The sequence below is a fragment of the Myotis daubentonii genome, chromosome 6 (assembly GCF_963259705.1).
Source record: "Myotis daubentonii chromosome 6, mMyoDau2.1, whole genome shotgun sequence".
Lineage (NCBI taxonomy): Eukaryota > Metazoa > Chordata > Mammalia > Chiroptera > Vespertilionidae > Myotis > Myotis daubentonii.
In genome coordinates this window covers 60,632,215-60,651,329 of record NC_081845.1, presented here as the reverse complement: position 1 = coordinate 60,651,329, position 19,115 = coordinate 60,632,215, and the positions used below count along the sequence as shown (strand labels likewise).

The 19,115-nt window shown below is 39.4% G+C and overlaps 1 protein-coding gene across 6 annotated transcripts in view; it reads right to left on the bottom strand.

The window, feature by feature from the left end:
- The window catches only part of PHIP (pleckstrin homology domain interacting protein), a 158,021-nt gene that overhangs the window by 54,911 nt on the left and 83,995 nt on the right, over positions 1-19,115 (bottom strand). For 5 of the 6 annotated variants that reach the window (XM_059701139.1, XM_059701137.1, XM_059701134.1 and 2 more), the window contains 6 exons: positions 16,566-16,694; positions 14,568-14,793; positions 9,077-9,214; positions 8,185-8,368; positions 3,111-3,228; positions 1,907-2,047 (listed from right to left, as the gene is read on the bottom strand). In XM_059701139.1, coding sequence (XP_059557122.1) covers positions 1,907-2,047; positions 3,111-3,228; positions 8,185-8,368; positions 9,077-9,214; positions 14,568-14,793; positions 16,566-16,694 — 936 coding nt within the window. The remainder of the gene's footprint in view (positions 1-1,906; positions 2,048-3,110; positions 3,229-8,184; positions 8,369-9,076; positions 9,215-14,567; positions 14,794-16,565; positions 16,695-19,115) is intronic. The other variant, XM_059701135.1, reaches the window with a different exon arrangement.

Below are 19,115 nucleotides of genomic sequence, written 5' to 3'. Positions count from 1 at the left end.
GAACTGGGCCTCTAGTATGCATATAAGATCTTTGGTTAATCTCTTCCCACCCTCCCCCCTCCCCTGAAATTCCTCAGTCGGCTCCATGTTTTCATGCCCGTGCGTTGAGTGTCTGCCCTCTGGTGGTCAGTGCGCATCATAGCTACCATTTGAACAGTTGCTTGGGCTTTTATATGTATATACTAGAGGCCCGGTGCACAAAAATTTGTGCGGGGGGGGGGGGGGGGGGGGGACAGGGACGGATGGGTGGGGGGGACGACCCTCAGCCCGGCCTGTGCCCTCCCGCAGTCTGGGAGCCCTCGGGGGATGACCACCTGCTGGCTGAGGCCTGCTCCCTGGGGGATTTGGCCTAAGATGGCAATCAGACATCCCTCTGGCAGCCCTTGGGGGATGTCCACTTGCCAGCAGGGAGCAGACCTAAGCTGCAGTCGGACATCCTTAGTGCTGCTGAGGAGGCAGGAGAGGCTCCCACCACCACCGCTGTACTGGCAGCCATCAGCCTGGCTTGTGGCTGATCATAGCTCCCCATGTGGGAGCACACTGACCACCAGAGGGCAGCTCCTGCATTGAGCGTCTGCCCCTGGTGGTGTGTGTCAGTGACCAGTCATTCCCAGTCTTTCTGCTCTTAGGGTCAGTTTGCACATTACCCTTTTACTATATAGGATAGAGGCCTGGTGCACGGGTGGGGGCTGGCTGGTTTGCCCTGAATGGTGTCCTGGATCAGGGTGTGGGTCCCGCTTGGGTGCCTGGCCAGCCTGGGTGAGGGGCTGATGGCTGTTTGCAGGCTGGTCACACCCCCTTCAGGGTTGGGGGTCCCCACTGGCGTGCTTGGCCAGCCTGGATGAGGGGCTGAGGGCTGTTTTCAGGTGGCCAACCCTGCAACTGAAGCTCCCAGGCTCTCCTTTTTTTCTTTCTTTATTCTGGGATTTATTTACCTTCTGTAATTGAAACTTTGTTGCCGCTCCAGCTCTGAGGCCGGCTGGCTGAAAGCAGGTTTCTGGGTTTGTTTAGCTTCTATAATTGCAGCATTGTTGCTTAGACTGGAGTTCAGAGCCTGGCTGCAGCAGGCGTGGAACCTTGGCTTCCTCCATCACTGGAGCAAGCAAGCCTCCTGCTCGCTTCAGCTGCCTGGCTGCCGGCTGCCATCATGGTTGGCAGTTAATTTGCATATCGCCCTGATTAGCCAATGGGAAGCATAGCGGAGGTATTGTTAATTACCATGTTTTCTATTATTAGATAGGATAGATGGTACCATTTAAAAACCTTAGCTTTAGAGTAAAAGGAACCTGGATTTAATCCCTGCTCTACTATTTAGTAACTAGAGGCCCAGTGCATGAAATTCATGCACTCTGGGGGTGGGGATAGGGGTAGTGGGCGACCCTCAGCCCGGGCACCCTCTTGCAGTCCGGGAGTCCTTGGGGCCTGTCGGACATATTTAGTGCTTCTGCGGAGGCGGAAGAGGCTCCCATGACCGCTGCTGTGCTTGCCAGCCATTAGCCTGACTTCTGGCTGAGTGGCGTTCTCCCTTTGGTAGCGCACTGACCACTAGGGGGCAGCTCCTGCGTTGAGCATTTGCCCCCTGGTGGTCAGTGCATGTCATAGCAATCGGTCGTTCTGCTGTTTGGTCAATTTGCATATTAGAACCTCAGATTCCTCATAAATATAACATGGGAGTAATTCATACAAATTTGTGTTGTGCATCTGAGATTATGCATATGTGTGCCATGCCTGGAACATACATAGCAGGTCTTCAGCACTAATGGAAGCTATCACTATTATTATAAGGCCCAGAAATACCATGTTTGAGCTACATCTATAAATTTATCAATAAATATGAAGAATGAAAGTAATATTTTTTCAAAAAAGTAAAAATGAAAACAAATTTATGCATGTAATGAGATCTTACATCTGAAGAGCTAGTGCCATTTTCTATCTCTTCTGAAGGTCTAGGAATCTCTTCCAATGCAGATCTGGTACAATAACTATGTTGATTTGCCTGCTGCTTTTTGGATTCTCCAAGATCCAGGAAATGCTCATGAGCATGATTCTGGGGAAAAAGTAAATTAAATTTATTTACAGAATGCTTAAAGAGCTAACTTTTTACTTTAAAAGTTGTATTTCTTAATTATAAAAAATCCATACATATTTATATTACATAAACTAGATTAGACTACCTGTTCAAATATTTTATTATATCAAGTAAAATCACAGATTTGTGTATGTTGAAATTCACTTGCTAATTGATGTTATAAAAACCTTGCTTTTGATTAACTAATACGGATTTAAGGATTCCTAATAAACCAAGCCTAACATTGAATTCTCCCATACCAACACAAAACATACCTATAAAACAGATATGAGAAAGAGGACCTCAGACTGTGAGGCATATTAATAAAGACAAACTAGAAACCAAAAAGGTGATCACAAAACTACCATGTCACTATGAGACTCGAATATCAGGTGGCTGGCTCTCTTTCTTCAAAATACAGAATGTAGGAAAAGTTCTGCGTCAGATGAAAAGACAACAGTCCAAAAAAAGGTCCAACATGGTGACAGAAAAAAACCTCAATAAATGTAAGAATTTAAACCTGCCCTGGTCGGTGTTGTGCAGTGGTTAGAGCGTTGGCCTGCACACCGAAGAATCGCTTGCTCGATTCTTGGTCACAAGCGCGTACCTGCCCCGTCTCCAGAGCAATGCGGCGGCTCTGCCCCTGCATGGCGCCGGAGGAAAGCATGGAAGCCTCCAGCCTCCTGCACTGTGCTCCTTCCCCTGGTAGGTGGGCCAGGGGACACTCTGAGTGTGAGCGGTGGGTGGCAAAGGACTGGTGATTGGGGCACTATGGGCTCTCACCCCTGCCCTCCCCAGCTCGGGGTGGTCCCGTCTAATATGCTAATGGTCTGGTTGTTATGCATTAGAGTGTCTCGACTATTAGAATATTAGCTCTTTATTAGTATAGGTAATACATGAGGAAATCAAGAAATAACTATAATAATTTTACTTCATTAAGCATCTTATTTTAAAAGTTGACATTTTCTATTACAAAAGGGTCTTAAAAAGGTTACTAAATTTATAAAGAAAATATTACACATCAAAAGTAATTACTATTTACCTTGGAGACAGTGGGTGTTTTATTCTCTTTTGGAGCAGTTAAGTGTTTTCTTTTCTCTTCTGATCTGTAAGTCTTTATTTCTTCTTCTCCCTTTGCAGTTCTCCATTCTTCTTGCCTACTGAAAGAAAATTAAAAGCCACATGTTAATCTTGAATTTTTACAACTAATTTCTCATCTAAAGAGGTACTGGGTGTCAGAGAAGAAATGCTACTCTTAATGTTTTTCTTTCAGAGAGGCATATGATAAATATTTCTGAGTTTATATTCATAGATTATGTGCTTTGTACATTTGGCATTAGGTGACTGAAACATGGTAAAGATAGACGGACTATTTGAACTTGATACTACTAGTTCTGCTATGTTTGTTGGCAAATCAAATATTAGGTTCTGGGAACATGATTATATTCATAAGGTAACTGCTCTATAGAGTTAGAAATTGGATTTATGTTGGAAATATTACATCAGTATAGGGCTTATGCTGTGATAATCTTTTGTGCCACATAGCTAAAATCCTAAAATAAAAATAAATTGAAAAGGCACAACAGAACCTTCTGGCTGAACTAACATAACCCAAATCCCTGAAAGAAGTACATTCTTTCCAGTGAAAGGCAAGTTAGCCTTCATCTACTGAAAAACTTCAACTCTATCCAGAATTCAGCTGAAATTGTACAACAGAAAACGTTGAGTAACATTAATTGTGAATTACAATGTCATGAAACCTGAACTCACAAGGACAAAAATCAAAATTTTGATTTTTACTTTAATTCTTTACAATTTTCAAGTTTTAGAACTATAATTTTTCCTGGAGATTTCACAGCTGCGAGTTAACATTCAAATTTGGAAAAGCTCTATAAAGTTAATTTTGTTTTTACTAGATTACATTAATGTCATTTTACTTAACTGCAAAATCTCTTTTGCAGTTGGTCATAATTCTGAGTGGAAAATGAGTTAATTTAAATCTTATGAAAATAATAGCCTTGATTTAATTTTTGTTAGTTCTTAACCATTTATTTGTAGTTTTTAAATGAAAATTTTTATTGAGATAACTGTAGATTCACATACAATTTTAAGAAATAATAAGATTCCTTTATCCTTTACCCAGTTTTTTCCATGGTAGTATCCTGCAAAACTGTAGTACAATATCACAACCTGGACATTGACACTGATACAATCCATCAATATTCAGAACTCCCAAGTTTTACTTGTACTTGCGTATATAGGTGTTAGACAGCCGTGGGCAAACTGCGGCCCGCGGGCCCGGCCCGTTTGAAATGAATAAGACTAAAAAAAAAGAAGACCGTACCCTTTGATGTAATGATGTTTACTTTGAATTTGTATTAGTTCACACAAACACTCCACCAATGCTTTTGTTCCGGCCCTCTGGTCCAGTTTAAGAACCCATTGTGGCCCTCGAGTCAAAAAGTTTGCCCACCCCTGTGTTAGAATGTGATTACTTGTACCACATGTGTAAGTTTATGTATCCATCACCACAGAGATCACTTGTTGTGCCCTTCTAATTATCATTTTCTATCTTTATCTCCTCTTCCTCAGCCCTTTTCCCCCCCAATGTCTAGCCATCACTAGTATGTTCTCTATGTCTTTTTCTTATAGCAAAGTAGTATTCCATGCAGTGGATATACCACAGTTTGTTTAAACACACACCAATTGAAGAACATATCTGGGTTGTTTCTAGGTTTTGGCTATTACAAATAAAGCTGCTATATATCATCAATGTTCATGTTTTTGTGTGAACATAAGTTTTAATTCCTTTGGTATACATCCCCAAAAGGATAAGCACTGGTAAATGCATATTTAGGTTTTTAAGAAGGGGAGAAGTGAACTAATTCCTGGAAGAAAAAGCCAGCTTAGCAATCTATATGTTCTGCTCTGCATTTTAAATAAGTAAATCAGCTGCTTCTCCATGGGGAGAAATACTGAGAAGCTCAATGTTACCTGTTATTTGGAGTTTATTAGAAAGCGCACTTTAATGCCAAGTAAAAGCCACATTATCTTGTTTATAAAAGATAAAGCCACAGCTGTATCAATTATAAAAAGTAATATTCTGATTTCCTGTTTTATTCTTTTTTTTATTTTCAATTACTTTACCAGCCCCCCCCAACCCTAATAATAGAATTAAAAAGTGGATAGGAATCCAACTAAAAATAAAGTGAAAGCTAATTTTTATTAAAGACATTCAGGTGTATTTTCCATCAGATAAAGTTATTGTTCAAATGTATACTTTAGGTGTACATTTAATCCTACCCTAACACAAATTTGAAGTATTGTCCAATAAAAAAGCATTTCCTATATAAACATTCACATTCAAAAGTATTTATTTTAATCATAGATGCTCTTCAACTTAAGATAAGGTTACGTCCCGATACACTCATTATAAGTTGAAAATCTTGGAAATCAAATATGCATTTAATACACCTAAACTAACCAACATCACAACTTAACCCAGTCTACCTTAAACATGCTCAGAACATAATACTCTAAAAAAACACTGGCAACATAGAGTATAGGATGTTTACTGTCATGATTGCCTATCTGACAGGGAGCTGCAACTCACTGCCACTACCCAACCAGCATCATGAGCAAGTATCATACCACATATCGCCAAAGAAAAGATCAAAATTCAATATTTGAAGTATGGTTTCTACTGAATGAAAATCATTTTCACACCATCGTAAAGTAAAAAAATTCGTAAGAGACTGTCTGTAAATAACTATTATCTTTTGAGTTTTTTAAGAAATAGAAAATCTTGCCCTAGCTGGTTTGGCTCAGTGGATAGAGTGTCGATCTATGGAATGAAGGGTCCTGGGTTCAATTCCAGTCAAGGGCACATGCTGGGGTTGCGGGCTCGATCCCCAGCAAGGGGTGTGTAGGAGGCAGCCAATCAATGATTCTCTTTCATCATTCATGTTTCTATCTCTACCTCTCCCTTCCTCTCTGAAATCAGTAAGAATAAAAAAGAAATAGAAAAATCCTAAAGTCAAATTCACATTTTGATCTTCACATTTTTTTTATTACAGTGTAGTATTAAGAGTATGTAGTGTGCTGGATTCAGATGGACCACATTCATGAATTACTAAAGAATAAAAAAGAACTGGTTTTAAAGTTCCCTTATAGCATGAGCCTCAAGAAAAAGATTATATCAAATCAATACTTTTAAATTTATACATGTATAATATATTCAAATACAAAAAAGAATCATTTTAATATATAAACATATTTATATAATGTATTAACAATGAGTAATTTTCATTATGCCTGTGAATGATACGAATAATGAATAAAATCCATTGAAAATCCTATCTAATAAAAGAGAAACATGGTAATTGGCATACGACTGCTACCCTTCCCATTGGTTAATCAGCGAGATATGCAAATTAACTGCCAGCCAAGATGGCGGCCGGCAGCCAGGCAGCTTGAAACTAACATGAGGCTTGCTTACTTCAGTGACAGAGGACTGCAACGTTCCCCGCCTGCCTTGCTGGCCTCTGAGCCTACAGTCTGAAACACTGTAACAAATATAAAAGCTAAACAAAACTCCAGAAACCCGCTTTCAGCGAGCCAGGATCTCAGAGCTGGAGTTGATACAGTGTCTCGATTATAGAACCCAGCAGAGGCCTCAGAGCTGGAGCCAGAGATAAAGCTGGCCCAGAACAAAAAAAAAAAAGAAAAAAAGGAGCAGTTGGGAGCTTCAGTCCCAGCCTGAAAACAGCCCTCAGCCCCTCACCCAGACTGGCCAGGCACCCCAGTGGGGACCCCTACCCAGGTCCAGGACACCCTTCAGGGCAAACCATCCAGCCCCACCCATGGACCAGGCCTCTATCCTATATAGTAAAAGGGTAATATGCCTCCCAGCACCAGGATCAGCGGAGCCGCGAGGCCTCCCAGCACTGGGATCAGCGTGACAGGGGGCAGCACCCAAACCCCCTGATCGCTCTGCGGCTCTGTGTGTGACAGGGGACGGGGCCACAACCTCCCTATCTGCCCTGCTCTGTTCGTGACAGGGGAAGGCGCCCCAACCTTCTGATCAGCCCTGCTCTGTGCGTGACAGGGGGGAGCTCCCCGACCCCCTGATCACCCTACGGCTCTGTGTGTGACAGGGTGCGGCGCCCCAACTCCGCCCCCCCCCACGGGCAATGCTCTGTGTGTGACGGGGTAGAGCCATAACCTCCCCATCGGCCCTGCCCTGAGTGTGTGAGTGTGACAGTGGCGGTGCCCCAACCCCCTGATCGGCCCTGCTCTGTGGGTAATAGAGGGTGGCGCCCCAACCCCCTGATCCACCCTGCTCTGTGTGTGACGGGGGGCGGTGCCCCAACTCCCCTATCGGACCTACTCTGTGAGTGACAGGGGGGAGCTCCCCAACCCCCCTGATGGGCCCTGCTCTGTGGGTGACACAACCTCCCCATCAACCCTGCCTTGAGTGTGACAGGGGGCGATGCCCCAACCCCCCAATCGGCCCTACCCTAAGTGTGACTGAGGGTGGCATTGCAACCTCCCAATCCGCCCTGCTCTGTGCATGACAGGGGGCGGCGCCCCAACTCCCCAATCGGCCCTGCTCTGAGCCCAACCAGGGGCTGCACCTAGGGATTGGGCCTGCCCTCTGCCATCCGGGAGCAGGCCTAAGCCAGCAGGTCATTATCTCCTGAGGGGTCCCAGACTGCGAGAGGGCACAGGCCAGGCTGAGGGACCCCCCTTCCCCCCCTGAGTGCACAAATTTTTGTGCACCGGGCCTCTAGTTTAATTATAACAAATTTCTGGAGTGATTTAAGCTACAATTAAATAATACAGGTTAAGATTTAAATATGCTAGTCAATAAATTTCATATTTAGTTAATCTAAATTTATTATTTCCCCCATTCACCCTAACACATCTTCCCTTCATATCCTTTACATGATTCATTCTAGAAAAAAACATGTATTAAATTTTTTACAATTAGTTTAAAAGACTAGCTCTTCAGATAAATTTAAAATAAATTACAGTGCTTAAAAGGTACTTTTAAGACTATAATTAAAAATAAACACAAACAACTGGGGTAAATAAGAATCCACAACTCCACTTACCTGGCTACACCGGCTGAAAGCTCAGGTACTACCACCCTTCGACTCCAAGCTACAAGATCTCGCTCTGTGGCTATTTCACTTCTTGGTGCATTGCTGTGCATTTGCCGTACTCCTTCAATCTGTCCACTCCGCCTTAGCCCAACATTTGGAGGTGAATGAACTTCTGAGGTAGAGCTTACAGAACCTTAGTAAAAAATATAATAAGTTATATTTAGAGACACTTCTCCATTAACTTATAATAGAAAAAAAACCCCTGCACTAACTTCCACATGAAACTTCATACTGTGGCTAATAATAAATTACCAAATTAGGAACTTAACCACAGGCAAAAGTTTAATGAAAATAAAACATAGTTATTCAGTTGATTAGATATGTTAATAAACATATCTAACAGTCGTAAGTATTGACTATTAAGGCCCGAAGATGTAAAATAATTACTTTTTAAAAATGCTCACCATGTATTTTGGGGATAATGATATAAAAAGCAGAAACAGACAAACCCAAGGACACTTATGGTTCATAAATTTGCTTTAACTTTTCTCTTAAAGTTTAATCATATACAACAAAGTGATTAGTTGTTTGAGAATGTGGCTCTGAATACATTTTATAAATTACTGAATACATTTATTTTTATTTTTAAAGTTTTCTAAGTTCTACATGATTATTATGGGGTATTTGGAAGAATATACACATTAAAAATTCTATCTACTGTTTAAAACCTTACATTAGGAACATTTTCTTAGGTCATTAAATATTTTTCAAAAAATTATCATTTTGGCATGTAGTATTTCATTTTATAGATGTACAATAATTTGTTTAATCTCGTCTCTACTGTTAAAAATATAGACTGTTTTGGGTTTTTAATATTTCACTTAAGAGCATCACATCTTACCTCTACTTAAACGGCTGGTATTACTGACACCTGCTTCACCAGAACGCCTCAGGTCTTGCTCCTGTTGTAGTCTTTGAATCATGCTGTCCAGTGGGCTGATCTCCTGATTCACTTGCTGACTTAAAACTTGGTTCAGTCCTATGTAATAAGACACAAAATGGTAAGAATACTTTAGTCAACTATTCAAACCATTTCACTCATTTACCTCACTTTGAGTCTAGAAGTAAATGTAAATTTTGCTTGAGAAGACCTAAAATGATCAACAGTAAATGATGGGAGTAAATGGAAACATGTCCCCATCAATCTTAATCTATTGAAAATTGAAATGATAAGGATATCTGAGTGTTTATCATGATTAAGGCACTCATATAATCATTTAGGTATGTATGATTAACTCTAATTTGCAAGTGAGAAAACCAAAATAAATAAAGTTATATAACAAGACTTCATCTTAGAGATCATAGTTGTGTGTGTGTGTGTGTTTTTTTAAAGGCAAATCTGATTACCTACTTTCTAAAAAAAAAAAAAAAATCTTTACAGGTTAATTATTCAACAAATTCTTGAGTGTCTATTATGTGCTAGGGACTATGCCAAAGAACTGAGGATCCAGTGGTGAATAAGAAACATCAAGGTCCCTGACCTTCAGGAAGCTGACAATCCAATGGGGAAATTGAACAATAAACTCATACATAGATACAGATTGTAAAAAAGGTTTAAATAAAGATGATTAGAAAGAGAAAATAGGAAAGGGATATGATACTATGGTGAGTCACAATAGTCAAAGAAGCCCTCCTTGAGAATGCAGCATTTGACCTAACACTTAAAGAAGAATTAGTAATCCTTGTGGGGAGGTAGAATAAGAACACTCCAGATAGAAGACTAAGAGTAGATGGAAAGACTCTGAGGTAGGAGGGAACTTAATGTGTTTTAAGCCACTCTACTTTTCCAGCATCAACTCTGACCTGTACCATATGCAACTACTTGACTCTTACTCTTATGGGATAAACATCTTTATGCTTTGACCATAATACTTTCAGTTCAAGTATACACGTGATTATCACTATCTTATCCTTCCTTTACGCACCAACTAAAATGGTATCTCCATGACATTTCATTTGTGAAATCTTCCAAACCATCTCTGAAAAAATTAGCTGTTTTTCTCTTTCATTTAATCAAACAATATGTACATTTATATCTCAAGTGTTCAGCCCAATACAGAAAGGAAGCCCAAAAGCATGGGTTCCTCAAAAGCCTGGATTGACTTATTTATTTTAATATTCTAATTCTAAATCTAGCACAAAGCTAGATATACAAATACGTTCAATCCTGCTCAATGAATAAAAAATGTTTAAGTGTCATGAGATATAGGAAAGCACTGACATGAGACTTGAGAAGGGAGCAATTAATTAATATCAGGTATGAAGGTATAGAAGAGAATATTTGATGAGATCAAACTTTTAACATGTGCTAGGAAAAGAAAACACAAAAGGTATCTTACAGTAAAAAAGTATTAATGCTTGACTCAGTGGTTGAGCATTGACCTATGAACCAGAAGGTCACAGTTCGATTCCCAGTCAAGGTACATACTCAGGTTACAGGCTCTATCCCCAACAGCGGGGCATGCAGGAGGCAACCAATCAATTATTTTCTCTCATCAATGATGCTTTCACTTCTTTCTCACTTCCTCTCTGAAATGAATTATATATATATATGTACATATATATTTTAAAGTACAGTAATGAAGATATAAAGAAAAGGATACATGTATTATGCTTATAATGTTATAAAATAAGAGAAAACTAAAAATCAATGGGATAAAATAATTTGTCCAAGGTCACAAAGATAGAAAGTGGTAAAAGAAGAAAGAGGTAACTGTTAAAATGCCTATGGATGCTTCTTTCCTGGTATGCTGCTAGCAAAACATCTCATGTATAAATAACTATGAGTAATTTTACATAGCTCAAGTATACAATTGAAGAAACACATTTAAAGTGTATTGTTCAGTGTAAATATAACAAAGTGCATTAGAGTCAATTTTTTATTACAATAGCCGCCATCTATTTTTACCTAGCACGACAGATATTTTTCAAAAATAAATATTATTATAGATCTAGATTTTCAAATAGAAATTTAGTTAGAAATAATGCTGAGTTAAAAAAAAAATTATTACTGCCTGTCTCACATGGCTCAGTGGTTGAGCATCAACCTATGAACCAGGAGGTCATGGTTCAATTCCCAGGCGGGGCACATGCCTGGGTATCTCCAGTGGAAGCTGTGCAGGAGGTAGCCAATCAGTGATTCTCACTCATCAATGATGTTAGTATTTCTCTCTCACTCTCTTCCTCTTCCCCTCTAAAATCATATAAAAATAAATTTTAAAAATATATATAAAATAAACAATTCTTTTGTTCTGTTTTTGTATTTTTTAACTCTTAATGAAAGAAATAATGTTTAACCTGAATTCTATGACCTAGAACACTTAAAAATTCTGTGATTCACTTTGAAGCCACAATTATTGCTATGGGTTCTCTTGTGGCCCTGTACTGATAACCAGTGTCTATTTCATTTTCAAAATCAAGTCTACTTTTTACAGCAACGTCAGCTTAGTATGGAAGAAACAATTGACTGGAAGTCAAGCTGAGTTTGAGTCCCTATAATTCCATATACTTTAACTTGGACAAGATAGACTCTTGTTTTCATTTTCTAAACTTTTAGGATTGAGATACCATAGATAGAATGATTAAATGAAAGCCCTTTATAAAAAGTTAAATGAAGAAAAAAGTAATCACACTAATTAGTAGCACTAAAATTTTAATAAGGGAATCATTTCCTCATTTCCTTATGCCTAAAATCCCAGCCATGCTGTGTCCCTGTATTGAAACATTTTAATTTCACATACTCCAGATACTCAGGTCTGCTGGATTGTACTACGCTCTACAAGTGGCAGCAGGGACTATTTCATTCATGTTTCTCCACAGCCTTCATCCTGAGTGGGTATGTATAGTTACAAAAGCAGTCTCTCCTATGTAATATGTTTATCTTCATGAAATTTCATGACCAATCCTTTAAGAAAAATAAGTGGGTGCTCTACAATGCAATGAAATAGTTTTTTCTATGCTGCCTATAGAATCTGAATTCATTACTTAAGTTACTTATTATACACTAGAGGCCCGGAGCACAAAAATTTGTGCACTGGAGGGGCGGGGGGGGGGGGGGGTGTCCCTCAGCCAAGCCTATGCCCTCTTGTAGTCTGGGACCCCTCGGAGGATGTCCATCTGCTGGCTTAGGCCTGCTCCCTGGGGGGTGGGGGGTGTCAGGCCCAAGCTGGCAGTCAGACATCCCTCTAGCAGTACAGCAGCCCTCGGGCAATGTCCACTTACCAGCAGGGAGCAGACCTAAGCTGCAGTCGGACATCCTTAGCACTGCTGAGGAGGGGGGAGAGGCTCCCGCCACCACCACTGTGCTGGCAGCCATTAGCCTGGCTTGTGGCTGAGCAAGCTCCCGCTGTGGGAGCACACTGACCACCAGGGGACAGCTCCTGCATTGAGCATCTGCCCCCTGGTGGTCAGTGTGTGTCATAGTGACCAGTCATTCCCAGTGGTTCTGCTGTTTGCATATTACCCTTTTATTATATAGCATAGAGGCCTGGTGCAAGGGTGGGGGCCGGCTGGTTTGCACTGAAGGGTGTCCCAGATCAGGGTAGGGGTCCCACTGGGGTGCCTGGCCAGACTGGGTGAGGAGCTGATGGGTGTTTGCAGGCTGGTCACACCCCCTTCAGGGTTGGGGGTCCCCACTGTGGTGCCTGGCCAGCCTGGATGAGGGGCTGATGGCTGTTTGCAGGCTGGTCAAGCCCCTCCCTGTTGGGAAGCTCACCCCATGGAGGTTTGGCCAGCCTGGGTGAGGGGCTGATGGCTGTTTTCAGGCTGGCCATACCCCCTTTAGGGTGGGGGGTCCTCACTGGGGTGCCTGGTCAGTCTGGGTGAGGGGCTGAGGCCGTTTTCAGGCTGGCCAAACTCCCTGGCGACAGAAGCTCCCAGCCTCTCCTTTTCTTCTTTTTTTTCTGTTTATTCTGGGATTTATTTACCTTCTATAATTGAAACTTTGTAGCCCTGAGTGGAGCTCAGAGCCGGCCAGGGCGGGCAGGAAGCTTGGCTTCCTCCATCACCAGGGGAAACCCAAGCCTCCTGCTCGCTCCAGCTCCGTGGCCACAGCCGGTTGAAAGCAGGTATCTGGGGTTTATTTATGTTCTCTAATTGAAACTTTGTTGCCTTGAGTTGAGCTCAGAGCTGGCCGAGGCAGGTGGGAAGCTTGGCTTCCTCCATCGCTGGGGCAACAAAGCCTCCTGCTCACTCCAGCTCCGTGGCTACTGGCCGCCATCTTGGTTGGGTTAATTTGCTCTGATTGGCTGGTGGGCGTGGCTTACGACATAGCAAAGGTATGGTCAATTTGAATGTTTGTCTTTTATTAGTGTAGATTATATCTCATATATGTCCTTTAAATCTACTTGTCTGTTATGCTAGAGTCAAGAACTTAAAATATCTAACAAACATTTTTCTACTCTAAAATATAACAGAATGATTCATAATATCAAACCTGGCTTTAACCTTCTTTATAGAGTCCATTATTTTCACTTCATAAATTAGTGCTGTTTCTTGTCAAAAGGGTGGAAGACGGTGTCTATAGACTTTTAAACTCCAATTTCGTAACTTATTTAATATTCACCTTCATTACATCACTATAATAGCTCTCAACACTTTTCATCCCTATCTTACATATAAACTTCTAAAAGTTGATCACTTTTGCCCTGGCTGGTATATGGCTCGGTTGGTTGGAGCACCATCCCATACCAAAAGGTGGCGGGTTTAATTCTTGGTCAGAGCATATACCCAGGGTTTCCAGTTTAATCCTCAATAGGGGCACGGAGGGGAGGCAACCAATTAATGAATTTCTCTCTCCTCCTCCTTCTCTCTCTCTCTAAAAAAAAACAAAAAACAAAACAAAACAAAAATCAATTCAATAAATCACTTAAACAATCTTCAATAGGAATAGACTATCTAATCTTAGTCTCTCAAATCACACTATTACTACACCCTTCGTAAGGTTTATCACAATTTTTAACCATGTATCTGTCTACAACTGTGATTACTGAATACCACAGCTTAGCAGGCGTCAGGGACAGAGGATATTCTCAATTTATGTTGCTGAATGAATAAGTAGGTTGACTCATTTCATATCAAATATAGGAACTTAACTTATTAGTCCCCGGAGGTTAATGGATATAGATCAAATTATTGTTTTAAACCTTCAATGTTCCTTATTTACCTTACAATTCTTAAACATTATTCAAAAGCATTATTCAAAAAACTTTAGGGAAGTACAGAAAATCATTTTACTTCTCATATGTTCAAAACAGAGTGTTACCCAATTAACAATTTTATAAAATTTCAGTAGGAAAAGAAAAATTTGGTTGTCTATGAAAATGAACATTTACCTGAGGAAGTTACTCCCATCTGAGGGATGAGCTGCTCCTCCCTGCAATTTTCACGACCAGGAACTAATCTCTGATATCTTGATGGATGAGGGTTACCATCAACATCAACCAAAAAAGGAGGAGGCATAAGATGTGGTGCTTGCTGAGTCTGTTCATCTAATACAAAATTGTTGGCATCTCGAATAAGGGGCCGATAATCACTATGAAAGAACATCTGATCTGCTATCTTTAAAAAGAAAGGATGATAAAAGATTGGAAGAATAAATTTTATCAGAAGAATAAAATTTATCATTATAAACCACCATAAATCATATTAAGGGCAATATAAAAGAATATTCTTTTTTTGAATTGTAAATAAATCTTTATATTTTCTACATTGAATTTTATAATCAGAAAAGTAGCTACTTTGAATTTTCTCTGAAACAAGAAAGAGACTGAAAAGATAGCTAATATAATTTCAAATTACATGATGAAGTCAAATCTAGGCATAAATCATTCAGCGGTACTATTACTTTCACAGAGCTACCACACCTTATCTTACTTTTTAAATTATATTTTAGCATTTTTTACAAAGGGTAAACATTCAATGAATTTATTCTTAGAATTAAACTCTTTAATGACATCACTTATACAATTTAAGAAAATCCTTAAGTATACAGTGAATAGGGTTTATATAATCAACACTAATAAAAGAGAAAAATGGTAATTGGCGTACGAGCTACCCTTTTCATTGGCTAATCAGGGCTATATGCAAATTAACTGACAACTAAGATTGGCAGTTAACTGACAACAAGATGGCGGCTAATTTGCATATGTAGGCACAATGCAGGGAGGTGAAAAGGAAAGCAGGAAGAAGCCCCCTGCCACTGACAGTGATCGGAAACCCAGGGGGGAGCTAAGAGCTGGGGGGCAGGGCAAAGGTGCCCCCCAGCCATGATCGGAGAATCAGGTGCCTTTTCCGCCCTGGCCAGTGATAGCAGGAAGTAGGGGTGGAGCCAGCGATGGGAGCTGGGCACGGTCGAAGCTGGCAGTCCCAGGAGCTAGGGGTCCCTTGCCTGGGCCTAAAGCGTAGCCCACGATCGCGGGGCCGCTGCAGCTGTGGGTCCCCGCTGCCCGGGCCGGACGCCTCAGCCAGAGGCATCAGGCCTGGGCAAGGGGCCGATCCTGCGATTGGTGGGTGATGGGGGTCAATGCCTGAGGGCTCCCAGTATGAGAGAGGGGGCAGGCTGGGCTGAGGGACACTCCCCCCCCACACACACACCCAGTGCACGAATTTCGTGCACCGGGCCCCTAGTGTTAATATAATTTAACATTATCCAATTTTCAAGAGTTAAGCATTTTTTTTAAATTTTTGAAATATAAATTATTAATATGAACTCATGCTTGAGACATCTGTAACATCAACATTTTTATTGGATAATTTGGAACGTCTTAAACTAAACCATGAGCTATGCAATTTTTATGATAATCTTTTATACCACCCTACTGCAGAAGCAATTTTAGTCACTCATCTTAGAGTCTTAATTATTTAAAAAGATTAGCTACCATCAGTATGGCACACATTTGAAAGCCACAAATTTGTACCCCAGATAAAAGCATATTATCCATACAAATAAAATGTTTTACATAATTTCAAAAGTCCTTTTATGGATAATATCGCCCATCCCGTTTATATGCTCTAATTTTAAGACTACAATCTAGATTGTTCTTGAAGGCTAATTAAGTATAAAGTTCTTCCTTCTGAAATATAAAGACTCTATTTTTACTTATTTAAGTAACATATAATTATTATCTATTATAGAAAAGATTTAAAAACTCTTGTCTTCACCCTTCTCTCCAAAACATAAATCTCCAGACTATTTAAAATATGGCTCTTCTTTTTGCTGAAATATTCTTCAAATATGTTGAAAGCATAAATGATTCTCACCCCTGCCCCAAATACAATCACTAAACATCCAGGGATTAAAAGAAAGAAGATATATAGTCATTATACCCTACCTTGTCATATTTGCTACTGGAGCCAAAGCCAAATATTAAAAGATGTCCATGAGAGTCCGTGCATGCAAAATGCTGTCCATCAGGAGAGCATTTGCAGTCAAATACTGCACCATGTCCTTGGCCTTCAATCTGAAATGTATTTAACCAGTAATCAGAAAATTGCCATTAAAAAAATAAAGAACTGGTCACTATTGTTACTAGAATTTTATGATGATATATATGTATACATCCTAGTAAAGTAAATAAGTATAACAAACACAGTATAGTAACAAAACTTGTGAATATTCATGAAAAGTGCCAGATTAAAGCTCTGAAAACCAAATTGTTCTATTTATCCACAGACCAAACACAATTCAGGAAATAAAACACCACCAATCTCCCCCACCCATAGATTTCTGCTTCATGTCTTTAACCCAGACTTAAAACGTAATTGCTCTTTACACGCTTTCAACTTATCTGCATTTAATCAAGTCCTTTCGGCAAAGGCTGACAATGTGTAGTAACTGTAGCTTTCTTTTTCTTGGTAACTCTTGGAAGTAGTAGCCAAAGATGACTGCTCATGAAACACTAATTATTTTTCCTTTTGGTAATAAGTTCCCTTGATGGTCTGACTCATATTTTAAATGGTGAATTTCAAAGGTTAAAGAAAAGGTTTTTTTTACCTGATAATTGTTTTCTGCTTTCCAGTTCCATTAATCCAGAACGAATGGGTTTCTCCCTGCAACCTGTCAATCAAACAGAGGTGGCCAATCACCACTCTGAATTTTTTTGCTCTCAGTGCTTCTTCAGACTATGTTCCAGTTGAAAACTTCTTTAGCAGTGTTCTGAAAGAGGTAAAAATTCTACCCTATCTAAAGCACATCTAGGGACTGAATTTCAGAAAAAAATCAAAATAGGGAGTTGACTCCCTAACAAATAACAACTAAGGATGATTTTAAACAAATGAGATTGGATTTCTGGATTAGCAGAATCGGAACACACACACTTTATCAGGTAAGAAACACCTCCTCTCTGTTCCGGTATCCACTGATCTAGAACAAATTGAATTTTATTAGTATTATTCCGATATCCCAAGTAACGCTTGGAAAAGAGAGAAGTGGCAACTTTCTTTTTTTAGTGTTAAAAATATGGCATAGGGATAAATGTGCAGTTCAGCAAATATAGAAGTGAAATTAAAATTTAGAAGAATAGATTTCTTAAGGAAAGTTTACATTTTGGTCAAAAGAGAAAACTTTACTTTAAAAAGAAGGGCTCTCCCTAATACATTTAGATACCACAAATGGAATTGCCTCAATAACAAAATAAAAGTTTTCCCTTTAGCTTGCTGAAAAGAAGGAATGAGCCCACTGGTATTTATTAATGCTGTTTTGGATAGTAATAATAATGGAAAAGAAGAATAACTTTCCTCAAAACTTAATCATACAAAAGGAAATTAGTGGACTTGAACATATCTAATGTCTACTACACTTAAAGATTTACCATAAAAGCAAGAAAATGAATCCTATGTGAAACAGGACCATATCTTGGTTATGAAGAAAGTTGGAGGGTAAGACAGCAGAGGAAGGAAACTGATACCAAATCCTTGAAAACTTTTTAAAAATGAGAAAGAATACATTTCCCCAAGTTAACATAAAGGCACTGTTAGCTATATAACTTACTATTTGCCAAAATTGAAAGATTATAAGCAGAAATGTCCGAATTCAAGCCCCAATTTTTTCCCAAATAAAAAGTTAAACGAACTGTTATAAGTAACCACATCAGCAAAGTTTACCTCTAAAAAGAATTTTACATAAAACAAGTAAAGATAAAGAGTAGAAATTGCCTTGGCCATGTGTTATTAGATGTTTTATTTATCTTGGTTCATTAATTTTCATAAAAGAGAAAACAAAAAAAGCAACTACTTCATAAATATACTTATAATTGTAAGTCTAAATTTACAATTCTAAGAACATAAAAGTGAGAAAGAGATTTGAAAGAATTCTGACTCAGCAATGCCAAAGGATAGCCTTCATGAGATGTTTAGGCAATCTTGCTCTATAGTTTTTTCTTTTTGTGAGGAGGAGGGAGGGGTAGTGGTTTGAGAATTAATTCACCTATAACCTTGCTATCTACCAATGTTGCCACATTTACACTTCATAGATCTTTAAAAAGTACCTGGGAGACACAGAACATATAAAGCTCCAAAAAAGCAAAGAAAAAAAATAGCAATCTAATTGAAGACCACGAAATTTCTGATATATCACATGCCATTGTTAATATGGCAGGATGGTATCAATTTTGTGTGTGCAAGGCATCTACATAACTTCAAAGTGATTTTTATATGGAGAAAATGAAAGTATAATCAATAAAATAAAAAATAGGTAAAATACATTAAAATGTATTTGGATTAAGCTTAGTCATTAAAGAATGCATTGAAAGAATATGCACTACTCATGAACCAATTAGAAAAGGTGCCTTGACCTTATTAATTAAAATGCCAAATTTATATTTAGTCATGGTTCCTCAGTTAACCAACACCCATAACTACAAAATGTAGACAAGGCTTTTCAG